The sequence below is a fragment of the Erpetoichthys calabaricus genome, chromosome 9 (genome assembly GCF_900747795.2).
Source record: "Erpetoichthys calabaricus chromosome 9, fErpCal1.3, whole genome shotgun sequence".
In the NCBI taxonomy this organism is placed as follows: Eukaryota; Metazoa; Chordata; class Cladistia; order Polypteriformes; family Polypteridae; genus Erpetoichthys; species Erpetoichthys calabaricus.
The window spans coordinates 148100905-148122039 of NC_041402.2; the positions used below are offsets into that span (position 1 = coordinate 148100905).

At 38.2% G+C, this 21135-nt stretch overlaps 2 protein-coding genes across 2 annotated transcripts in view; one reads left to right on the plus strand and one right to left on the minus strand.

The window, feature by feature from the left end:
- Positions 1-12455, plus strand: part of ankk1 (ankyrin repeat and kinase domain containing 1) — a 523463-nt gene extending 511008 nt beyond the window's left edge. The window contains exon 9 of the mRNA XM_051931876.1: positions 12244-12455. Coding sequence (XP_051787836.1) covers positions 12244-12293 — 50 coding nt within the window. The 3' untranslated portion in view covers positions 12294-12455. The remainder of the gene's footprint in view (positions 1-12243) is intronic.
- The window catches only part of LOC114657256 (D(2) dopamine receptor B-like), a 347132-nt gene that overhangs the window by 225620 nt on the left and 100377 nt on the right, over positions 1-21135 (minus strand). The window lies entirely within an intron of this gene.

Sequence of the window (21135 nt, forward strand, 5' to 3'; positions counted from 1 at the left end):
GGACAAGCTCTTGCCTAAAATTTAGAAGGCTTTTGGCCGGACAGAGGTAGTACATTGATACAGTATGTAGATGACATAATGATATGTAGCGCTACGGAAGAAGATTGTACAAAAGATACTCAGAAATTGTTGCTGTTTTTGGGGGACAATGGCCATAAAGTTTCTAAAGTTAAGCTGCAGCTAATCAAAACAACTGTAAAATATCTAGGTCATGACATTACGTATGGAACAAGAGCTCTCTCTAGCGATCGCATTACAACCATCCAAAATCTTCCTAGACCGGTCACAAAACAACAGGTTATGTCTGTTTTAGGTATTCTGGGCTACTGCAGACAGTGGGTTCTAAATTTTACTGAAAGAGCACAGCCGTTGCAACAATTGGCTAATACTCCTGGCATCCCCCTTTCTGGCCAGGTCCAATGGAATGAACAGGCTGAGAAGGTTCTCTGTGACCTAAAAACTGCCCTTCTATCTGCGCCCGCGCTTGGTTTGCCTGATCATTCTCGTCCATTCACTTTGTTCGTGGACGAAAAGCAGGGATTTATGAATGCAGTACTGATGCAACAACACGGAGATAAACAAAGACCGGTGGCTTATTTTTCTAAAAAACTGGATCCAGTGGCCGCAGCACTTCCTCCGTGTCTTCGTGCTGTGGCTGCAACAACAGAAGCTGTATTAGCAAGCACGGATGTAGTTCTCATGAGCCCCCTAACAGTTAAAGTGCCTCACGCTGTACATTCTATCCTAGTACAAGCCAAAACTTCACATCTCACTACTGCTAGGGCAATACACTATCAGAATGTACTCTGTACTTTGTCAAATGTTACAATTGAAAGATGCTCCACTTTAAATCCAGCCACTCTTCTCCCAATTAACAACGAAGGAGAACCACATAATTGCCATGATGAAATAGCAAAGGTTGCAAAACCTAGAGTAGATCTAAAGGAAACACCTTTAGAAACTGGAGAAATGATTTTTGTGGTTGGATGTTCCTTGCGATTGAAAAATGGAGCACCCTCAACCAGTTACGCAGTGGTCCAAGGGGACCGCCTGCTGGAAGCAAATCGAATTTCATCAAGCTTGAGTGCACAAGCAGCTGAACTCGTAGCACTCACTCGAGCATGTCAGCTGTCCGAAGGGAAGATCGTAACAATTTATACGGATTCCAGGTATGCTTTTGGAGTCTGCCATGATCATGGAGCACTATGGAAACTAAGGGGATTTAAGACCAGTACTGGCAAACCCATCCAACATCAGAAATTGATCGAATCCCTTTTAGAAGCTATAACCAAACCATCGAAGCTAGCGATTGTTAAATGTCAAGCTCACACAGTAAAACAGGATCCTGTTAGCAAAGGAAATGAATTAGCTGACCACTTTGCTAAAGAGGCTGCATATAATAACACACCAATTTCTTTATTCCAACAGAGAAATGACCAGGACCCTGATAATCAAATTTTTTCTTTACAGAGTGCAGCCACGGATATCGAAAGGAGAAAATGGTCCAAAGAAGGGTCCCTCTCTGATGGAGTCTGGACTCATAAACACACTAACAAACCTTTTCTCCCAAAAGCCTCTTTCCCAGGAATGGCAAAAATCGCCCATGGCCTCGATCACGCAGGTAGAGATGCCATGGTTCGAGATGTTGAAAAACATTGGGAAGCTGTAGGTTTCTCTACATATGCAGAGCAATTTTGCAGACACTGTGCAATATGTCAAAAGTTTAATGTGGGAAAAGGTACCCAGGTAAGTCCCGCCGTTACCCCTAATCCAATGGGTCCGTTTGAACACCTCCAAATGGATTTCATTGAACTAACCCCGTCTAAAGGGTACCGATATTGTCTTGTGATTGTTGATGTGTTCTCCCGATGGGTAGAGGCTTTCCCTTCAAAACACAACGATGCCAAAACAGTAGCTAAAGCACTAATTAAAGAGATTATTCCAAGATGGGGTATCCCTCAAAAGTTACAAACAGATAATGGCACTCATTTTGTGAACTCCGTTATAAATTAATTAACCACCTGGCTCCAAATTAATGTGCACCATTATTGTAAATACCATCCCCAAAGCGGAGGCATCGTAGAACGATGCAAAGGCACTTTAAAAGCTAAACTCGCAAAAATTTGTGAACAAACTAATTTATCATGGCCGGATGCACTACCCTTAGCTTTAATGGGACTAAGGGGACGGACACACCGACAACTGGGACTATCGCCGTTTGAGATTCTGACCGGACGTCCCATGCCCATTGGCATGGTTGTAGGAAATGTGAATTTGCATACTGTGGACAATGATCTTCTCTCTAGTCTTGCAGGTCTCCGAACCTCGTTGAAGGAAGTCCACCAGCAGGTTAATCAAGCCTGGAGGACCAGCCCACCTTCTAAGGATTTACCAATTCCCTTGGGCACCTGGATCCTGGTTCGAGATACTCGGAGGAAACACTGGCATCAGCCTAGGTGGAGAGGACCATTCCAAATTCTTCTATCCACACCACATGCCGTGAAAGTTGAAGGACTGCCTGCCTGGATCCACGCATCGCATTGCAAGAAATGGCTATCTTAAAAATACTTTTTCTGATGACTGTTACCCGCACCCTCTCGGGCTACCCAAGGATGGGTGGTGATCTTTATCTTTATAAGGTAAAACAGAACCAGAATCAGAGATACCCGAATATCACAGTCACACAGGGACTCACCACTTCAGTGCAAATTGATTTCTGCTCAATTGTGGACTGTGGAGTCGGACGACAAGAACAATGGACCTGGTCTGATAAATATGTTTGTGTTTCAGCTCCTACGGATTACGAAGACTGGTGCAGTCGGTGGGGTTTAGTCTTTGCAAATACAGGGTCAGATGACTGGGGATATTCTCCTTATAAAAGCCTGCAATACAGCTTGAAGACCCGATTCTCTATAATTAAGGGGCATGCCGTTACTAAATGTGATGAGAATCAATGTAACCCTCTAATTATTATGCTTAAAAACCCTACTGTTCATGATACTGGCACTTATATCCTTGGGGCTTATGTCTCAGGAACTGACCCCTTAAGAAAATTTAATATTAGAGTACAGGACCCCCTTCCTTCGCCCTCCAATGTTTCCTTTGAAACCTCCACCCCCACCACCATTCCTTTACCTGACGATTCGGCCCCTATAGTTCGCGTGTTAAATCTAACCACTTTAACAAGCACCTTTTCAGTAGAAACTGGTTATGGGGATCAGAATAGATGGTTGCAGTGGGTTCTCTATTCAGCTAAGCAAGTTAATCGTTCTCATTGTTACGCGTGCGCTGCAGCCCGTTCCCATTTAGCTACAGTCCCTTTCCCATTATCTAACATTTCTGACCCCGTGGGGTTGCCCTGCCTTCTGTACTTATTCACTACTTCTAAGAAACCCCTCTCTGGTTCAAAGTGTTCTAATCTATCTATTCTTTTTCCCCCCACCCGTCACATGACTACCTCTATGTTTCAAACTCACGAAGGAAATTATACATGTTTCAAATCAAATGGAATGACATGGGTAGGAGAATTACCATTTTCCTTCTGTTCTCAAACTTTTCAGGTCAACTTTTCTCTGAATACCGTTCTGTCTTCCATTCTCCTCTCCCAAACCACTCCTAGATCAGATATTTGGTGGATGTGCCGTAGGTCCAAATTATTTGCCACCCTTCCCCCTAACTGGTCTGGTACCTGTGCTCCAGTCCAATTAGTAATGCCTTTTAGACTTCTATCCTTACCTCCCTCTCACTCCCCATATTATTCCACCCCTCCTTTTTATTTCCGACATACCCGCTCCCTTTTCCATATGCCTACTAATATCTCCTTACATGGCCCTGGAGTATACATAGATGCTATTGGAGTCCCCAGGGGTGTCCCAGACAGATTTAAAGCTAGGGATCAAGTTGCTGCCGGTTTTGAATCTATCATACCCCAAATTACTATTAATAAGAATGTTGACTGGATTAATTACCTTTATTATAACCAACAACGTTTCCTTAACTTCACCAAAGACGCTATTAAAGGCATACATGAACAGCTTGACCGTACTTCTCTAATGACTTGGCAAAATCGTCTAGCCTTGGACATGTTACTTGCGGAAAAGGGAGGCGTCTGTGCTATGTTTGGCGATGCTTGTTGTACATATATTCCTAATAATACCGCGCCAGATGGATCAATAACTCGTGCATTGGCAGGCCTCACTGCTCTCTCTAATGAACTTACCACTAATTCTGGCATTACAAATCCCTGGGATCAGTGGTTTGCATCCTCCTTCGGATCCTGGGGACAATGGATAAGATCTGTTTTCATTTCTTTGGTTGTGGCATTTTGCCTCCTCCTCCTGGTTGCTAGTTGTATTATCCCTTTGTTTCGCTACATAATATCTAAGTACTTTGCCGCCTCTATGGAAAGGGCATATATGCTACATGAGGAGCACATGTCTCGTATAGCTTCTTCCATTTTCTCCTCCCCATCCCCTTTCCCCCCCCTTCCCCTTCATCAACCATTTCAATTTAATTCTACTGCCCACATCATTTTGTTCAAATAGGGAGGAGTGTAAAAACATAAAATGATGTAATTGAACAAAATGTATGTGTGTAAGTACAGAAAATAGGACAGAATGATCAAACTTGTTTGTGTTTTGCGTACGTGACAAAAAGCATATATACTTTCTGGAAGTTTTCTTTCAATGATGTGTGTGACAAGAAAATATACCTTTAGGGTAAGGACTTTACCAATTGGAATAATACAAAATGAGTCAGGACGCTATTTTTATTGCTTACGTGGTCAACGATCAGGAGACTAGAAAGCTATAAAAGAGCAAGGATATCTGCGCTCGAGGCAGATGAAGTGCGGTGTCCTAGGACTGTATTTCTCTGTCATTTTACCCTTGCCTGGTATGTATCAATAAAAGGTTTTTACTAATTTTAATTTTCTTCTCTGTCTTCAGTCACAAAAAGTGTCCACACATATTTTACCCATGATATTTTTTATAATATTTGATGACTGGAATTAAGAGAAAAAAAATTCAAGAAAACTATCCTTGTAAATTGTGGAAGACAATTTGCTCTTACTCTTGAATGTTCCTTTTAAAAAATTGATACATAATATTATAAACTAAGTATTTTTAAACTATCTTTCTTGATAATATGTTGCTAAAATGAGTGCCCTGAATACTACATAATGAGCTCTATGGGATATTGAACAATATTAATAATAATACATTTTATTTATATAGTACCTTTCCCATACACAATGTGTGTAACAGAGTCTCAGAAAGAACAGCAGGGTGTATATAATATTGGATACAAATAATATCCACATAGAGCACTAAGACCAGATAAATGCAAGATATACAAAAGATTAGATAGAAAAAAGACAATAAAGCAAAGTAAAATACTAAATGCAATACTAGAAGAAACCCCTTAACAAATAACACAATTTGTGATATAAAATGAAAGAATTTGTTATAATAATTTCTTATCAAATTATTGGAAGAATTTATGCATGGACAGATAGAGTGATGAATGAACAAATAGTCAACTTAGGTGAATATTGCACTTTAATAACTTTAATTTGATATTCATTTTTATGGCCTGGCACACTGCAAAACTAATGATTTAAAGGTATATGTTATGGTATGCAATATACATTTGTATGATTTTTTTGATTTCCTACATATTTTTTATAATATGATTTCCTCCTACAAAAAACAATATGATATCATGTATCTTAATCAGGATGCAATTGTTTGCATAGATATGTTAGAAACAGGTTAGTTAGACTGTTTTCAAATAACAGATTTAAGGTAATAGGCCATAAGCCTGAAGGTCTTGTCAAGCTGAATAGGATTGCAGTGTACTTTGGGAAAACTGAAAGGCAAAGCAGGATTAACAGTGAGGTGTTTTGTTAGACAGTGTACTATTTGATTCCCAAGGAATATAACCTTGAGCTTGTGATAATGATTTACTAACATTTTCTTTGCTTTAATAAACTGAAATTGTCATGGTGTGCTCTGCTAATAGAGATAAACTCAAGTAAGTCAGCTGTTATTATTAGTGCAACAACAGAGGAGAGAATGTCCACATTTTTTTAGGCTTTTATCAAAAAAGGTTTCATTCAGTTGTTGCTTGTTTGCAAAAATTTAAAGTTTCATCTCAGTTCATTTTCTGGCACTTTTTGCAAGAATTTATCTTAGCTGTTTTTTGGGAGAAAAACATAGACACTTTTAATGGAGGTTTTTGTCTTCTGCTGTATAGCTAAAGATGTTTCCATGGAACATTTTCTGACTCTCACTCTCTCCATGACAGAAGATCTTTTCCTTTTCATTGTTTGTTAAAAATAAATAATTTGCACCTAAAGTAATGAAGCCATCTGGGTACTATCATCTGGAACTGAATGTACATTGCATGAATGCACTCAGGTTGTAAGATTCTTTGCATTAGTTATATTTGCTGCTACTTGTTTTGAGGCAAATAAATATAATTTTTATGTACAACTTAAAACAATGTATTTGTCTAATTGCTATTAGAACAGCTAGGGAGGTAAATTGTCCATTCCTTGTTTAGCTTTGGTCCCATAGGGGCAATAAAGCATCCTCTTGTGAAGCCATCTATTGATAGTAAACCGGGATGAAGTAAAGGTTTGGAAGTAAAGTCAGTCCCAGTCAGAGAGCGGCCTTCAGTTCAAGAGGTCTACAGGTTTATAGGTCAAGAGATTTGATCACATGTGGTGCAGCACTGACGCTGAGGCAAGAGGTTAAAAGTAACAGTTACTGTACATACGGTAGATAGTTTTGACATTTTCTTCCTATGCTCCAATAAGAAAAGCAGCTAAGAAATTAGTTTGTACTTTTAATGTTAGGTGATCGGATGACACAATAAAATACTGACCTACTACTGCAAGACACACAGTGAGGCTGATGCTGGTGCCGACAGTCTTGTGGTTTAGCAGTCCAGTGCCCAAATCGCTACACGACACTGCCTATATTAGTGCAGAATACATTATGCATTTCATCCAGGCCTCTATTCTGTTATTTCTATTCTTAACAAGACATATTTCTTGCCCAGTCTATTTTGTGGTGCATTCTTGGTCAGAAGATATTTGAATATAATTCATATATATGTTCAGGACTCTGTGAACAATTCCCTTATTTCATGGCTGTCAAATCAAATGCTGGTTTCCAGTATTTCCTAAAGAAATAATTTGAAAGTGGTCTATATCTTCTTTTTGTGTAAACCTGTATCACAAACCAGTTCTCTTAGCAAAAACAGTAATCTGTATAAGCTACTTAATTCAGCTGCTACTTATGTTAAAACTGCCGACTTTAATGACTTCTTAAGACCATTTCTGTGTTTAACCAGTTATAATTATATAAGTCTAAGATTCAACCACACTGTCAATTATAAGAAGGAATGTGTGAAAATAAGCAAATAAGAAATCTATAAATGTTCCACAGTTGATGCAGTGAAAGGAACTAATATTTTGAGATAATGCATTAGCCAAATGAGCACCATATTTCTGTGCTACTTTTGCAAGAAAGAACCTGCTATCACTAACTACAGGATATTATTCATGTTTAAAAAGAAAGCTACAGTGTGCACTAGAGCAGTTACTCATTATTAGTTTGTAATTATTCATTATCAGTTGGTAATGTAAATTAGTTATGAAATGAATAAAAACACACATTCACTCTTGCAGATGAGTACACTTTTGTTATGGTGGGATGATTGAAAAGAATTTCTCAGGCATCTTTTGTATTTAAACATTACTTGTATGCAAAGAAATTACAACTTACTCCATTATGATATTATACCACCCACCACAGCCAGTCCCTATTGCTAAAATTCAAAATGATAGATTTAGGAATTCCCAGTGTTTTCACCGTATATTAATCACCACATCATCAGCCCATATCATGTCTGTCCATTCCTCTAATACCTAGTGCTTTGTGCTATTTAAACTATTGCCCTACAGCACCATATCTTCTTGTAATATGTCAACTGTAAGTTGTGCTTTCTAGTAGGTGTCTTTCAGCATTGTTATACTCAGCTGTTATGTGACTGACTGTGCCTGTTATTTTCTGCAACCTATGTCAGCCAACCTTGGCCTCTTTCAGCACTGGTCTGTTTCTGACTACAGATGTACTCTTCAATAGATTGTTTGTGATTTCCCATTCTCATACCTCTGCCATGTTTGAAACATCCATGAGTGGTTCATTAGGGTTGCTGATCCTTATGCATTCATACAGATATCTGGTACCATCTACCTTGCTGTGTTCGAGGCCTCTCAAATCTCTGACTTTGACCTTCCTGTAAATATCTTACAAATACATGCTTTGTTGTTTTCTATTGAAGTGCTTTAAATAGTACTGTGTCTACATTAAGTATGCTGCTCTAATTGACTGCGCAGTTGGATATCCTAGTGTTCCTAATAATGTGTGCATCCATCCATCATCCAACCCGCTATATCCTATCTACAGGGTCACGGGGGTCTGCTGGAGCCAATCCCAGCCAACACAGGGCACAAGGCAGGAAACAAACCCTGGGCAGGGTGCCTGCCCACTGCAGGGCACACACACCAAGCACACACTAGGGACAATTTAGCACCTAACCTGCATGTCTTTGGTCAATGGGAGGAAACCGGAGCACCCGGAGGAAACCCACGCAGACACGGGGAAAACATGCAAACTCCACGCAAGGAGGACCCAGGAAGCGAACCCGGGTTTCCTAACTGCAAGGCAGCAGCGCTACCACTGTGCCACCATGCCGCCTAATGTGTGCATAGCAGGTGAAATTAAATTAGTCAATATTATACTATTATATACTATTATACTAGTCAAAAGTTATGTAGTTTCCTCCAAGGGTCCAAATGCTGGCTGATAATCATAAAAAGAGTTGATTGACAGCTCTAAAATCCAACAGTGTGAGTGGGATCTGAGTTAAACTGCCATGCTTCCTAACTTCTGCTTGTTGCTGCTAGGGTTGGTAGTCATGATCAGGAGTATTCTGGAATAGAGAAAGCTGAATGATGTTTATTTGCATTTGCTTGTATTTTTAAAGTGCTCATTGTTTTTGCATCATACATCACCTCCCTTAGAAGTTTTCATATTTTATTGTTGTACAACATTGAATCACAGTGGACTTAATTTGGCTGTTTGACACTGATCAATAGAAAAAGTAATGTGAAAGTGAAAAGATATATGCAAAGTCATCTAAATTAATTATAAATATAAAACACTGACTCATCGTCAGTGTTGCATAACAATAAAATGTGAAAATATTCAAGGACGTGAACACTTTTTTTAGGCACTGTATAAATTAGCAATATCACGATAGATAATCTGCTTAACTCTTCTTTCTACTAGAAATTTCTAAAGAAATTGCAGTACCAATATTCCAAGATCTCATTGGAGAGCACATGTTCAAACTTTCATTTTTCATTTGCATTACATTTTCCTTGATAAAAATTCTGGTTCTGGCCTACTTTGTGTTGCTTTATAATAAAATTAAATGTTCCCAACAGCTTGTCTAAATGACAGAATATGCAAAGAGAGTTATACAATCAATCAATCAATTAATCATTTTTAGTTTAAAAAGCATTTTCCAAATTACACTATGGCTATATGTTCTAGTACAGAACAAAACCATGTAGAAATATAGTGTTATCTGAGATGCATGAGTAAGAAAAGAACAATGTTTGTCTCTATTTAAACATTATCGTTTGTTTACATTGTATGATGTAATTTTAGTCAACAGATGTGCATATTTGGCAAATACATGTATAGTGAGATATTCAAGATTTTTTCACAATGAAAAGGACAAATATTATTTACATTTTGTTTAGTTGTAGTTGTGTCTCGCAGAATAGGCAAATTTGATGGCAAAAATGTTAATTATTTCTTGCATTTGAAACCAAATCAAGGACTCTATCGTCTTTAATAATCATTATCATTCATATTACTACTTGGTATGATATTTCCATATAATAATATTTGGTTCATTACTGTAGCCGCCAGACTGTAAGGTGAGTTCAAGCATGGGTAAAACACGTGCTGAAAGAAATCTCTAAGCCCAAAAGTTAGTTTTAAAAATATTTAGTGAAAATTCAAAGCAGATAATCCACACAAGAATAAAGAAAAAAGTTGTTACACACGAAGAATAAAACGCAAAAAAGAGGAAAAATTTATCTTCTCTAAACTTAGCTTTTCTTGTAAAACTTTAGTTGTTTCTATACTTAAAGATTCTTAACTTCTTCTTCTGTATATATGTACATAAGTAGGATTCAGTTAGCATTGGGAACCCGCGTACCAAATTTCTTGAAGATGGGCCCATAAGTAACAAAGACCGTTGGAAAGTTCAATATGGTGGCTGACAGTGGCGTCATACCGAAATAAGTAATAACAAACCCCGAGCAGGGTGCCAGCCCACTGCAGACATCAAATTATTTCCCCTTACAATTCTGGGTAGCTCACTCCCAGATAATCAATCAAGGCAGGAACTGGGAGAACTTCTTGCCCGTTCTGAGGCAGTAGGGGGATGGTATAGCAAGTTGCTTGCTGCTTGGGCTTATCCACACATTTAGAAGACAAAAGAGGCTGATGGAGTGGTGCGAATGGATTTAAGGTGGGCTGGATTTACACGTTTTTTTGTTTGCTCTGGTAATTCTAGTGTTAAACGTACGGCGCAGCACTTTCATATAAGTGCTTTGTCTTACATGTTACTTGACACACAAAACACGCACACAAGGTACTCAAGGCTCAAAAGGCATGGTTTAAAACCATGTGCCCTCTACACCTTGCACATGGCAAGGCTGATCAATAGCTGAGAATAATGTTTAGTCAGAGAAGTTAGAAATAGCTAGAATGTATCAATTCAATTCAACTTATGGGGGTTATAGGAACCTCCCATAGATTATGCACTATCATTTAGTAAAACATTTATGAATGTTATGTAACTAGGAAATGGCTCTTACAATTACTACTTTTAGCATTTAATTTAAAAATATCTACAGCAGGGCACCGCAACTGTCAATAATGTACATTGTTAAAACACAACTATTGTTTTTTGATTAATATTTTAATGTTTGTTTAACTCAAAGTTTATATAAATAACATATCCAACAAAATTCATGTTGTTGATAATACCTGTGTTGCCTCATGAAGCCGGCATCCAGGGTTTGAACCCAGTGGCTATTGTGGCCAGTTTTCGTTCAGATGCTACATGTTTCCTCTCACATGACCAACCCCACATGGGTTACCTTAATTGGTGATTATAATTTAGTCCCAGTGTGAGTCCTGTGTGTTTCCAGCAATGGACTGGTGTCCTGACCAGGCTTCTTTCCCACTTTGAACCCTAAGCTGGTTTTAAAAAGTTATGCAGAAAATAATAGTTTAGTTTTTATTATAAATCAAACTGCATAATAAGCTGCCCTGTTTGAAAACAAAACACAGAGAGGAAATACTTGTCACATTTGCTACACATTTTCATACTGCTTACTCTCTTATATTCTTCCATCCACCAGTTATATGATTTAGAGCCAGTAAGTATCCTGGGATTAAAATAAACTGAATGAGATAACAGTTTATCTAAGGATTCTTACATTCATTCAGCAGTCACATACATATTTTGACGGTTTGGAGTTGTTAGTTAACCTTTCAGCATGGATTTAAGTGAGGAAATGAAACAAACGCACTCCCAGAAAACCCACAAGAACAACAGAGATCATATAAAACACATATATGACACCCATGCAGAGAACTGAAGCAACTTACACATTTTCTAGCATTAATACTAACTGCTCTGCCACTGTGGCATACTATTAGTACTGATGGTGTACAGTACTTCCAAAATATGCTATTTACAGTGCCCATAAAAAGTATTCACTTCCTTGGAAGTCTTCACATTTTATTGTTATACAGCATCGGATCACAATGGATTTAATTTGGTTTCTTTGACAGTGATCAACAGAAAAAGATTATTTAATAACCAAGTGAAAACAGATTTCTGCAAAATAGTCTGTATTAAATACAAATATAAAAGAGAAGCACCTCCATTAATATGATACACCTTAATCTTCACTGGTGCAGCCAAATGGTTCTAGAAGTCACATAATCAGTTCAATGGAGAGCACCTATCTGTAGTCAAGGGGTCTCGATTAATTTTAGAATAAATGCACCTTATCTGGAAGGTCCAACTTGTTGTGAGTCTGTATTGTGAGCTAACCTATCTCTCTCTCATTCTTCCTAGGGCACGAAGCGGAAGCGGAAGCAGAAACAGAAGCGGACAATGGCCGATAGTGAGGTGAATCGCGTTGAAATTGTAGTCGAGGAACTCCAGGCACTCGATGAACAGATTCAGAAACTTCTGTCCAGACGAAGATACCTCAGAGATCTGAAGGCTCGGCTGTTGGATAAACCGTCCTCGCCATCTGTTATCAGCGTAACATCAACCCCGCGTTGTGCCGCTCAAGTCACCTTCACCCCCGCGCCTCGTAGGAGCAACACCGATGATGACCTTGGTGTATTTCAGCAATGCAGGCGGGGGTTCAAGGCCAGAACACCTCCATCGGCACAGGCAAGCATCGTAACGCAGAACCGGTTTGACCCTTTAAGCGTCCCCAGTTCGCCTTCAGCTCCTAGTGATGTAATAGTGGTAGGTGATTCTATTGTTAGGAACCTCAATATCACTTGCCCTAATAGAAAATCTTTTGTTTCTTGTTTTCCCGGTGCTCGTGTCCGAGATGTGACGAGACGTGTGCCGGCGATCTACAAGAACAGGGCAGTTGGAGCAATTGTTTTACATGCTGGCGTAAACGACATAAGGCACCGACAGTCCGAGATCCTCAAGGCAGACTTCACTGCATTAATTAAAGACACAAAGGAGAGGACCCCATCGGCAAAGATCTTCATCTTGGGTCCACTCCCTCTCGTCAGACGATCGAACGAGTACTACAGTCGTCTGCTTGGTTTAAACAACTGGCTGCAGGGCTTCTGCAAAAATCAAGACATCGGTTTCATCAACAACTGGGACCTCTTTTGGGAAAGACCGCGTTTTTTCAAGCGAGATGGCCTGCATCCGAATAGCTTCGGCGCCCGGGTCCTCTCCGAAAACATATCCAAGGTAATTTGTTTATCTTGACTATCTATCTCTGCTTTTAACCCCTTCCGAAATGCCACTCCTGTGCTTGGTCATGATAATTGTTTAATAAAATCTTCCATAAAAGTGCACAACATAAATACTGTAATAACCAATCTTAATGCACATAGAAAATCTAGGCAATACGGCATAAACACCAATAATTTAATTAAAGTTACTACTTTAGATGAACAATGTATTAAAACTATAAAAACATATCATAGATTAAACAAAAAATACACGCAGAGCGGCGCTAATAAAAATAACTTAATTCCTGTTCCATATATCAATAACGCACATAGTATTCATCTCTGCTCCTCCGAAACATTGAATATGGCTCTATTAAATGTTAGAGCTTTAACTAATAAGACGTTTTTTATCAACGATCTTATTAGTGATAAAAAAATAGATTTTATTGCACTAAGTGAAACGTGGCTTAGCTCAGATGGCGCAGCTGTTTTAATCGAATCTGCGCCTCTGGATTACAGTTTTACTCGTGCTGATCGCCAAGGAAAGAGAGGTGGAGGGCTAGCAAACATTTACTCAAGCAGGTTTAAATGTAAAAATATCAGTTTTGGTAAATTCAAGTCTTTTGAGTGTCTCGCCATTATTATTCAGGGAGATTCTCACGTTCTAGTATTATCCGTGTATAGACCTCCAAAATTCAACGCGTCTTTCTTTGAGGAATTCTCTGACTTGATGTCAATCTTAATTACGAACTATGACACACTCTTAATAGTCGGCGACTTTAATTTTCATATAGATAATCAATGTGACCAGAAAGTAAAAGAATTTATGAACCTCCTGGACTCTTTTGATTTGAGACAGCTCGTTAATCAGCCTACACATAAAGCAGGTAATACGTTAGACTTAGTAATTACTAAAGGACTAAAAGTTGATATAAAGCAGGTCATTGATATTGGTCTATCAGACCATTTTCTTCTACTCTTTAATATAGAAATAATGATAGAAAACACTCATGAGAAGCATATTGTTAAAAAACGTTTCTTTGACTCATCAGCAGCTTTAAAACTTTCAAACATTCTAAACAATCAGTCCGTTTATAGTGCCAACTATAATAGCGAGGAGAATGTAAATAGTAAGGTGGAAAGATTTAATACTAAAGTGAGGGCTGCTGTTGACTTAGTTGCACCTGAAAAGACAGTTAAAAAATCTTCTATCATTGTTATACCATGGAAGACCCAAAGAGTGTCTGATTTAAAGAGAACATGCCGTAGAGCTGAGCGTAAATGGAGGAAAACTAAACTAACTATTGACTATGAAATATTAAAAGTTAAAATAACAGAATACAATAACACAGTCCGTCTTGAGAGGCGCTGCTATTTCTCTAAGCTTATAAATAACAATGCTAGTAATCCCAGAGTCTTATTTTCGACAATTGATCATCTGTTAAACCCAGGTAACTCAAAGGAATGCCTCCTAAGTACTTCCAGTAAAACCTGTGAGGCTATCACTGTATTTTTCAATCAAAAAATTAATGATATTAGAAATAACATAGTATATCTCCCCAACACTAAGGATCCTCCTAAACCCCAGTACCCCATAATAAACAAATTAAAGTCTTTCACTAGGATAGATTTACCTGATTTACATAAAATAATTTCTCAAATGAAACCCTCCACCTGTGCCCTTGACCCAATACCAACAAATTTTTTCAAAGAAGTATCGGGCATGCTTAGTGATAATGTTCTTGACATAGTAAATTCGTCATTAGATACGGGGGTCTTCCCAGACTGTCTTAAGACTGCAGTAGTTAAACCCCTACTTAAGAAAAATAATCTCAATCCCTCTGCTCTTGAAAATTATAGACCCATCTCTAACCTGCCTTTCTTAAGTAAAATTCTAGAGAAGGCAGTCATTATACAGTTAAATGAGCACCTCAATAAACATGCTATTCTTGATAAATTTCAGTCAGGTTTTAGAACAAATCACAGCACAGAAACTGCACTCGTTAAAGTAGTAAATGACTTGCGGGTAAATGCAGACAGAGGCCATTTATCTGTTCTCATCCTCTTAGATCTGAGTGCCGCATTTGACACCATTGATCATAATATTCTTAAGAATCGCCTTAGTCAATGGGTGGGCCTCTCTGGCAGTGTCTTAAATTGGTTTGAATCCTACCTGGCAGGGAGAAAATTCTTTGTTAGTTGTGGTAATTATAACTCAAAGACACATGATATTCTATATGGTGTTCCACAAGGCTCTATCCTGGGTCCACTGCTCTTCTCAATCTACATGCTTCCATTAGGTCAGATTATCTCAGGGCACAAAGTGAGCTACCACAGCTATGCTGATGACACACAGCTGTATTTATCAATAGCACCTGATGACCCCAAATCTTTTGATTCGCTAACACAATGTCTAACTTGTATCTCAGAATGGATGAATAGTAACTTTCTCAAATTAAATAAAGAAAATACCGAAATCTTAGTGATTGGCAATAATGGATACAATGAGGCTATTAGAAATAAACTGGATGCATTAGGATTAAAAGTCAAATCGGAGGTAAAAAGCTTAGGGGTAACCGTTGATTGTAATCTGAATTTTAAATCGCATATTAATCAGATCACTAGGACAGCATTTTTTCACCTAAGAAACATAGCAAAAGTTAGATCTCTTATATCATCGAAAGATGCAGAGAAATTAGTTCATGCGTTTGTTTTCAGTTGGCTAGATTACTGTAACGCACTCCTCTCAGGACTACCCAAAAAAGACATCAATCGTTTGCAACTAGTGCAGAATGCAGCTGCTAGAATCCTTACCAGGAAAAGAAAATCCGAACACATTTCTCCAGTTTTGATGTCACTACACTGGTTACCTGTGTCATTCAGAATTGACTTTAAAATTCTGCTTATGGTTTATAAAGCTTTAAATAATCTCGCCCCGGCTTATATATCGGAATGTCTGACACCTTATATTCCAAATCGTAACCTCAGATCCTCAACTGAGTGTCTCCTTAGAATTCCAAGAGCAAAACTTAAAAGAAGTGGTGAGGCGGCCTTCTGCTGTTATGCACCTAAAATCTGGAATAGCCTGACAGTAGGAATTCGCCAGGCTAATACAGTGGAGCACTTTAAAAAACTACTGAAAACACATTATTTTAACATGGCCTTCTCATAACTTCACTGTAATTTAATCCTGATACTCTGTATATCCAATTCATTATAATAACTATTCATTCAAAATCTGTACTAACCCCTACTCTCTCTTCTGTTTCTTTTTCCGGTGTCCTGTTGGTGGTGGCGTGCGCCACCACCATCTACCCAAAGCACCATGATGTTCCAACAATGATGGATGGATTAAAAGCCAGAAGTCTGTATGACCATCAGCATCAAGTGACTCCGTGAAAAACCCGAACTACAAAGAGGACTATTTCATTTATGTTAGGTAGAATGCCCAAAGGGGACTGGGCGGTCTCGTGGCCTGGAACCCCTACAGATTTTATTTTTTTCTCCAGCCTTCTAGAGTTTTTTTTTGTTTTTTCTGTCCACCCTGGCCATCGGACCTTACTCCTTTCTATGTTAATTAATGTTGTCTTGTTTTAATTTCTTATTTTGTCTTTTATTTTTCTTCTCTTCATTATGTAAAGCACTTTGAGCTACTTTTTGTATGAAAATGTGCTATATAAATAAATGTTGTTGTTGTTGTTGTAATCTGCACAATGAAGACAAAAAGAACAATCAAAGCTACTCAGTGAAAAGGTTATTGAAAAACATATGTTAGGTAAAAACCACAAGAAAATATCCTAGTCACTGAATAGCCTTGGGAGTCCAGTTTAATCAGTTTCTAAGAGATGGAAAGAGCATGACACACCTGTAAATCTGAGTAGAGCAGGCTGTTCAAACAAACTTAGTGATACTGCAAGAAGAAGACTGGTAAAGGTGGCCATCAAGAGACTTATGATAACTCTGAAGGAGTTAAAGGCTACAGCAACCAAGATTGGGGAGTCTGCTCATACAACAATTGATTGCCTAGGCACTTTACATACAACAGATTTATAGGAAACTAGCAATATGAAAACTGTTAAAAAAGCACACACAACATTTATAATGAAATTAAAATTAAGCTTTTTGGCCATGTGATCAAATACCATATTTGGCATAAGCCACCGTTGCACATTATAAAAAACACACCATCCCAGCCATTGAGCATGGTGGTGGCAGTATCATGCTGTGGGGATGCATCTTTGTAGCAGATCCTGAAAGGCTTGTGAGAACAGAGGGTAAACAAATGCATTAAAATACAGAGAATTCTAAGAGGAAAAGCTGATATAGTCAGGAACCCTTCCACTTTGAGAAGATTTGTTTTCCAGAAAGACAATCACCCCAAGAATAAAGCCAAAACTACACCGGAAGTGCTTAAAAATACTCAATGCTATTGTCCTGAAATGGACAAAAGAAGAACTGGGAAAAATAGCAGGGTCCAGAAGTGCAAAGCTGATGGAGCAAGACCCACAGACTCAATGCCAGAATTGCTGCCAAAAGGTTAATATACTAAATAGTGATTGGACAAGTGTGAATACTTTTATGATCAATTATTTTGTTTTATATTTGTAATTAGTTTAGACCACCTTAGAGAGATTTGTTTTGACTTTGACATTAAAGAGTCTTTTTCTGTTGATCAGTATCAAAAAAGCCAAATTAAATCCACTGTGTTTCAATATTGTACAGTATATTAATAAAATGTAAAATCTTCTATGAGGTGATTATAAGTTGATAATTATCTACAGATATATAATGGAACTGTATTTTAAGTTAAGGGTTACATTTTTTTATTTGAAAAGAAGGAAAGGTTTCAAATGTGAAAGCTGTGCATATGTTCAACTCTTTGTATAAATATTTTAAGAAGACTGATAAGAATGACTTGGGGTTGCAATAATAAGTCTGTTGCCTCAACAATCTAGAATTATGGATAGAAACCCTGTGTCTGATTCTCTTCATATGCAATTTACGTATTCATTTTGAGTATGTATGAGTCTGTATGAGTTTTCCTCTGGGTACTCTAGTTTTTCTCCCTTATCCACAAGCAATGTGATTTAGGTTAAATGGTGATCTTAAATTGGCTCAGTGTGTTTTTGTGTGTGTGTTCACCCTGTTCAATATTGTTTTCTGCCTTCTGTCCATGAGCGCTATTCCACCACAACCCTGAATTGGATTAAGTGGTTTGAAATTGATATGTTATATTATATTACATAACCTATTGCAATATTATAATGCAGCATCCTACCAAATGAATAGGTTGGATTTTGAATTATGGTTTGTATTAGTGGCTATAGGTAAAGTTTAAGGCATAAATTTGCCAGCAAAGCATTCAACCTTGTAACTTCTGTTGATTTATGAAGTCCTATTTCCTCCTGCAGAGAGAAAGAGAGTAAGGTCAGGCTATACCTCCAGAACGTGCTGGATTTGCCACAACGTCTGGCATTTAAATGGAGAGGATATGTCAGTATGTACTTGCACTAGCTATGAGCATATTATAGAGTGTCGGTTCTCATAGTTGGAGCTCTGAAACACTAAACATTTTTGCATTAGGTTCATGATTCAATTAGTCTAAGAAGTCTTCTCCAGCAAATGCAAGCACATATTTTGGGACAAGCCAAGGAATCATTGTTTGACCTATATAAGGATCATTGGAACGTATTTTTAGCTGTTACGATAAAGGCCTATGAGTAAGATGGTATTTCTGACATTATGACCATAATAAAGTGTTAAAAACAATAGCAGTCACTCTACCATTCACAAAGACATCACATTTTACAAGCCATCTCGTCTTGCCATAAAAATGGAATAATTTTGTGAAAACAGGGGAAACAATTTAGCATTCGCTAAGAGAGTCAATGGGGCTCTTTGGAACAGCACAAGACTGTCCTCCACACTGTACTGCTCCACCTGGAACACTGAGGAACATATGCAAGACTGCTGTTTGTGGATTACAGTTCTACTTTTAATACAATCATACCCAGCCGACTGTTTTCCAAGATGTCCCACCTAGGCCTCCAGCATAACATCTGCCAGTGGGTACAGGACCTTTTAACAAACCAGCCACAGTCAGTCAGGATGGGCCCCCACCACTTCCCCACTTTGTCGCTCAGCATAGGAGCACCACAAGGCTGTGTGCTGAGCCCTTTCCTTTACTCTATGTATACATGTAACTGCATATCAGCCCACAACACCAAGGCCATTATTAAATTTGCAGATGATACAACAATAGTGCGAATGATCACTGATGGAGACAAGTCTGCTTATAGGGAGGAGGTATGAAGACTGACGGCCTGGTGCATAGAGAATAACTTGATACTTAACACCAAATAAACTAAAGAACTGGTCATTGATTTCATGAAGAAACAGGATGACCATTGGCCACTGTATATAAAGAGTGACAGAGTGGAGTTATTAGTTTTAGGTTCTTGGATTCCTACATCTCAGAAGATCTCACATGGACAATAAATACAAACTCACAAAAAGCATACAAAAAACACAACAGTGACTTTATTTCCTAAGACATCTCAGGAAGGTTGATCTGACTTCTTCTTCCTTCCTATCTTTGTTTCATTTAGAGTGACTCATGGGATACTCGTGTGGTATGGCAACTGTTCAGCAGCTGACAAAAATGTTCTGCAGAGAATCATAAAACAGAACAGAAAATTACCAACACATCTTTGCCTACCTTGAAAGTCATCTACACCTCTCAAGGTCTGTGAAAGACATCCAGCATCATAAAGGACATGTATCACCAGGCTAAAAAACTGTTTAAACTTCTCCCCAAATATATGTCCATTATAGCACAGACCACAAGACTGATGAACAGTTTCCACCCCAAAGCAAATACTACACTAAATCCTGGACTGAAATTACACACAATATAATTTTGAGGATCATTTCATATATTGTACTGGAATCTCATTGTATGTGTTAGGCAATGACAATAAAGGAATCTTATCTTGTCTTGAGGTTTACCTTGGGAGACAGCTTAAATTTCCACTTGACATTCCAGTAACAACAATTAGATTGTATATATCCTTTCTAAAACATCAAGACAGATAGTACTACTATTAGCTGACCATCTTCTGAGAAGAGTGAATGGTAAATGATAAAAGAGGATCAGAAACGTAGACTTTGTGTATGAGTGCCACACGCAGGAGTTGCAGGCTCAGTGTTAACCACTGAGGTGGGTTGTAGTGTGTTCATAGGTTAGCCTCTCTGCAAGGTCTTTAACTTCCTAGGCATGACAAACATATACACATTACAGAACATCACAACATTAGAACAATTGTGACAAGAACAGGCCATTCAGCCCAACAAATCACCCATCCTATTAATCTAGATTGTCCATAATAACATCAAGTTGAAATTTGAAGTCTTTCTGTCTGCTAGACTACTTAGTAATTTATTCCAAGTGTCTATGTTTTTTTGCATGAAGAAAAACTTTCTAAAGTTTCTGAAACTTTTGCCCTTAATGAGATTTCAACCATGTCCCTGTGTTCCAGTTGAAGAATTTATTTAAAAGTGAAAACTTGGGTCCACTGTATTAATTCTTTTCATAATTTTAAACACTTTGATCATGTCAATGCTTAATCTCTGAACAAGTTAAACTCCTTCTGTCTCTCCTCATAGCTCATACCTCTTAGTCCCAGAATCAGCCTTTTTGCACTTATCTGGACTTTGTCTAGTGTTGCTCTGTCTTGTTTGCATTATGGATTATTTATACAATACCCCGTGATCAAAAAACGGGTTAAGAAAATGTATCACTGAATATAATATAATATAATATAATATAATATAATATAATATAATATAATATAATATAATATGGTGCAGTGATAGCACTGCTGCCTCGCAGTTAGGAGACCCGGGTTCGCTTCCCGGGTCCTCCCTGCGTGGAGTTTGCATGTTCTCCCCGTGTCTGCGTGGGTTTCCTCCGGGCGCTCCGGTTTCCTCCCACAGTCCAAAGACATGCTGGTTAGGTGGATTGGTGATTCTAAAT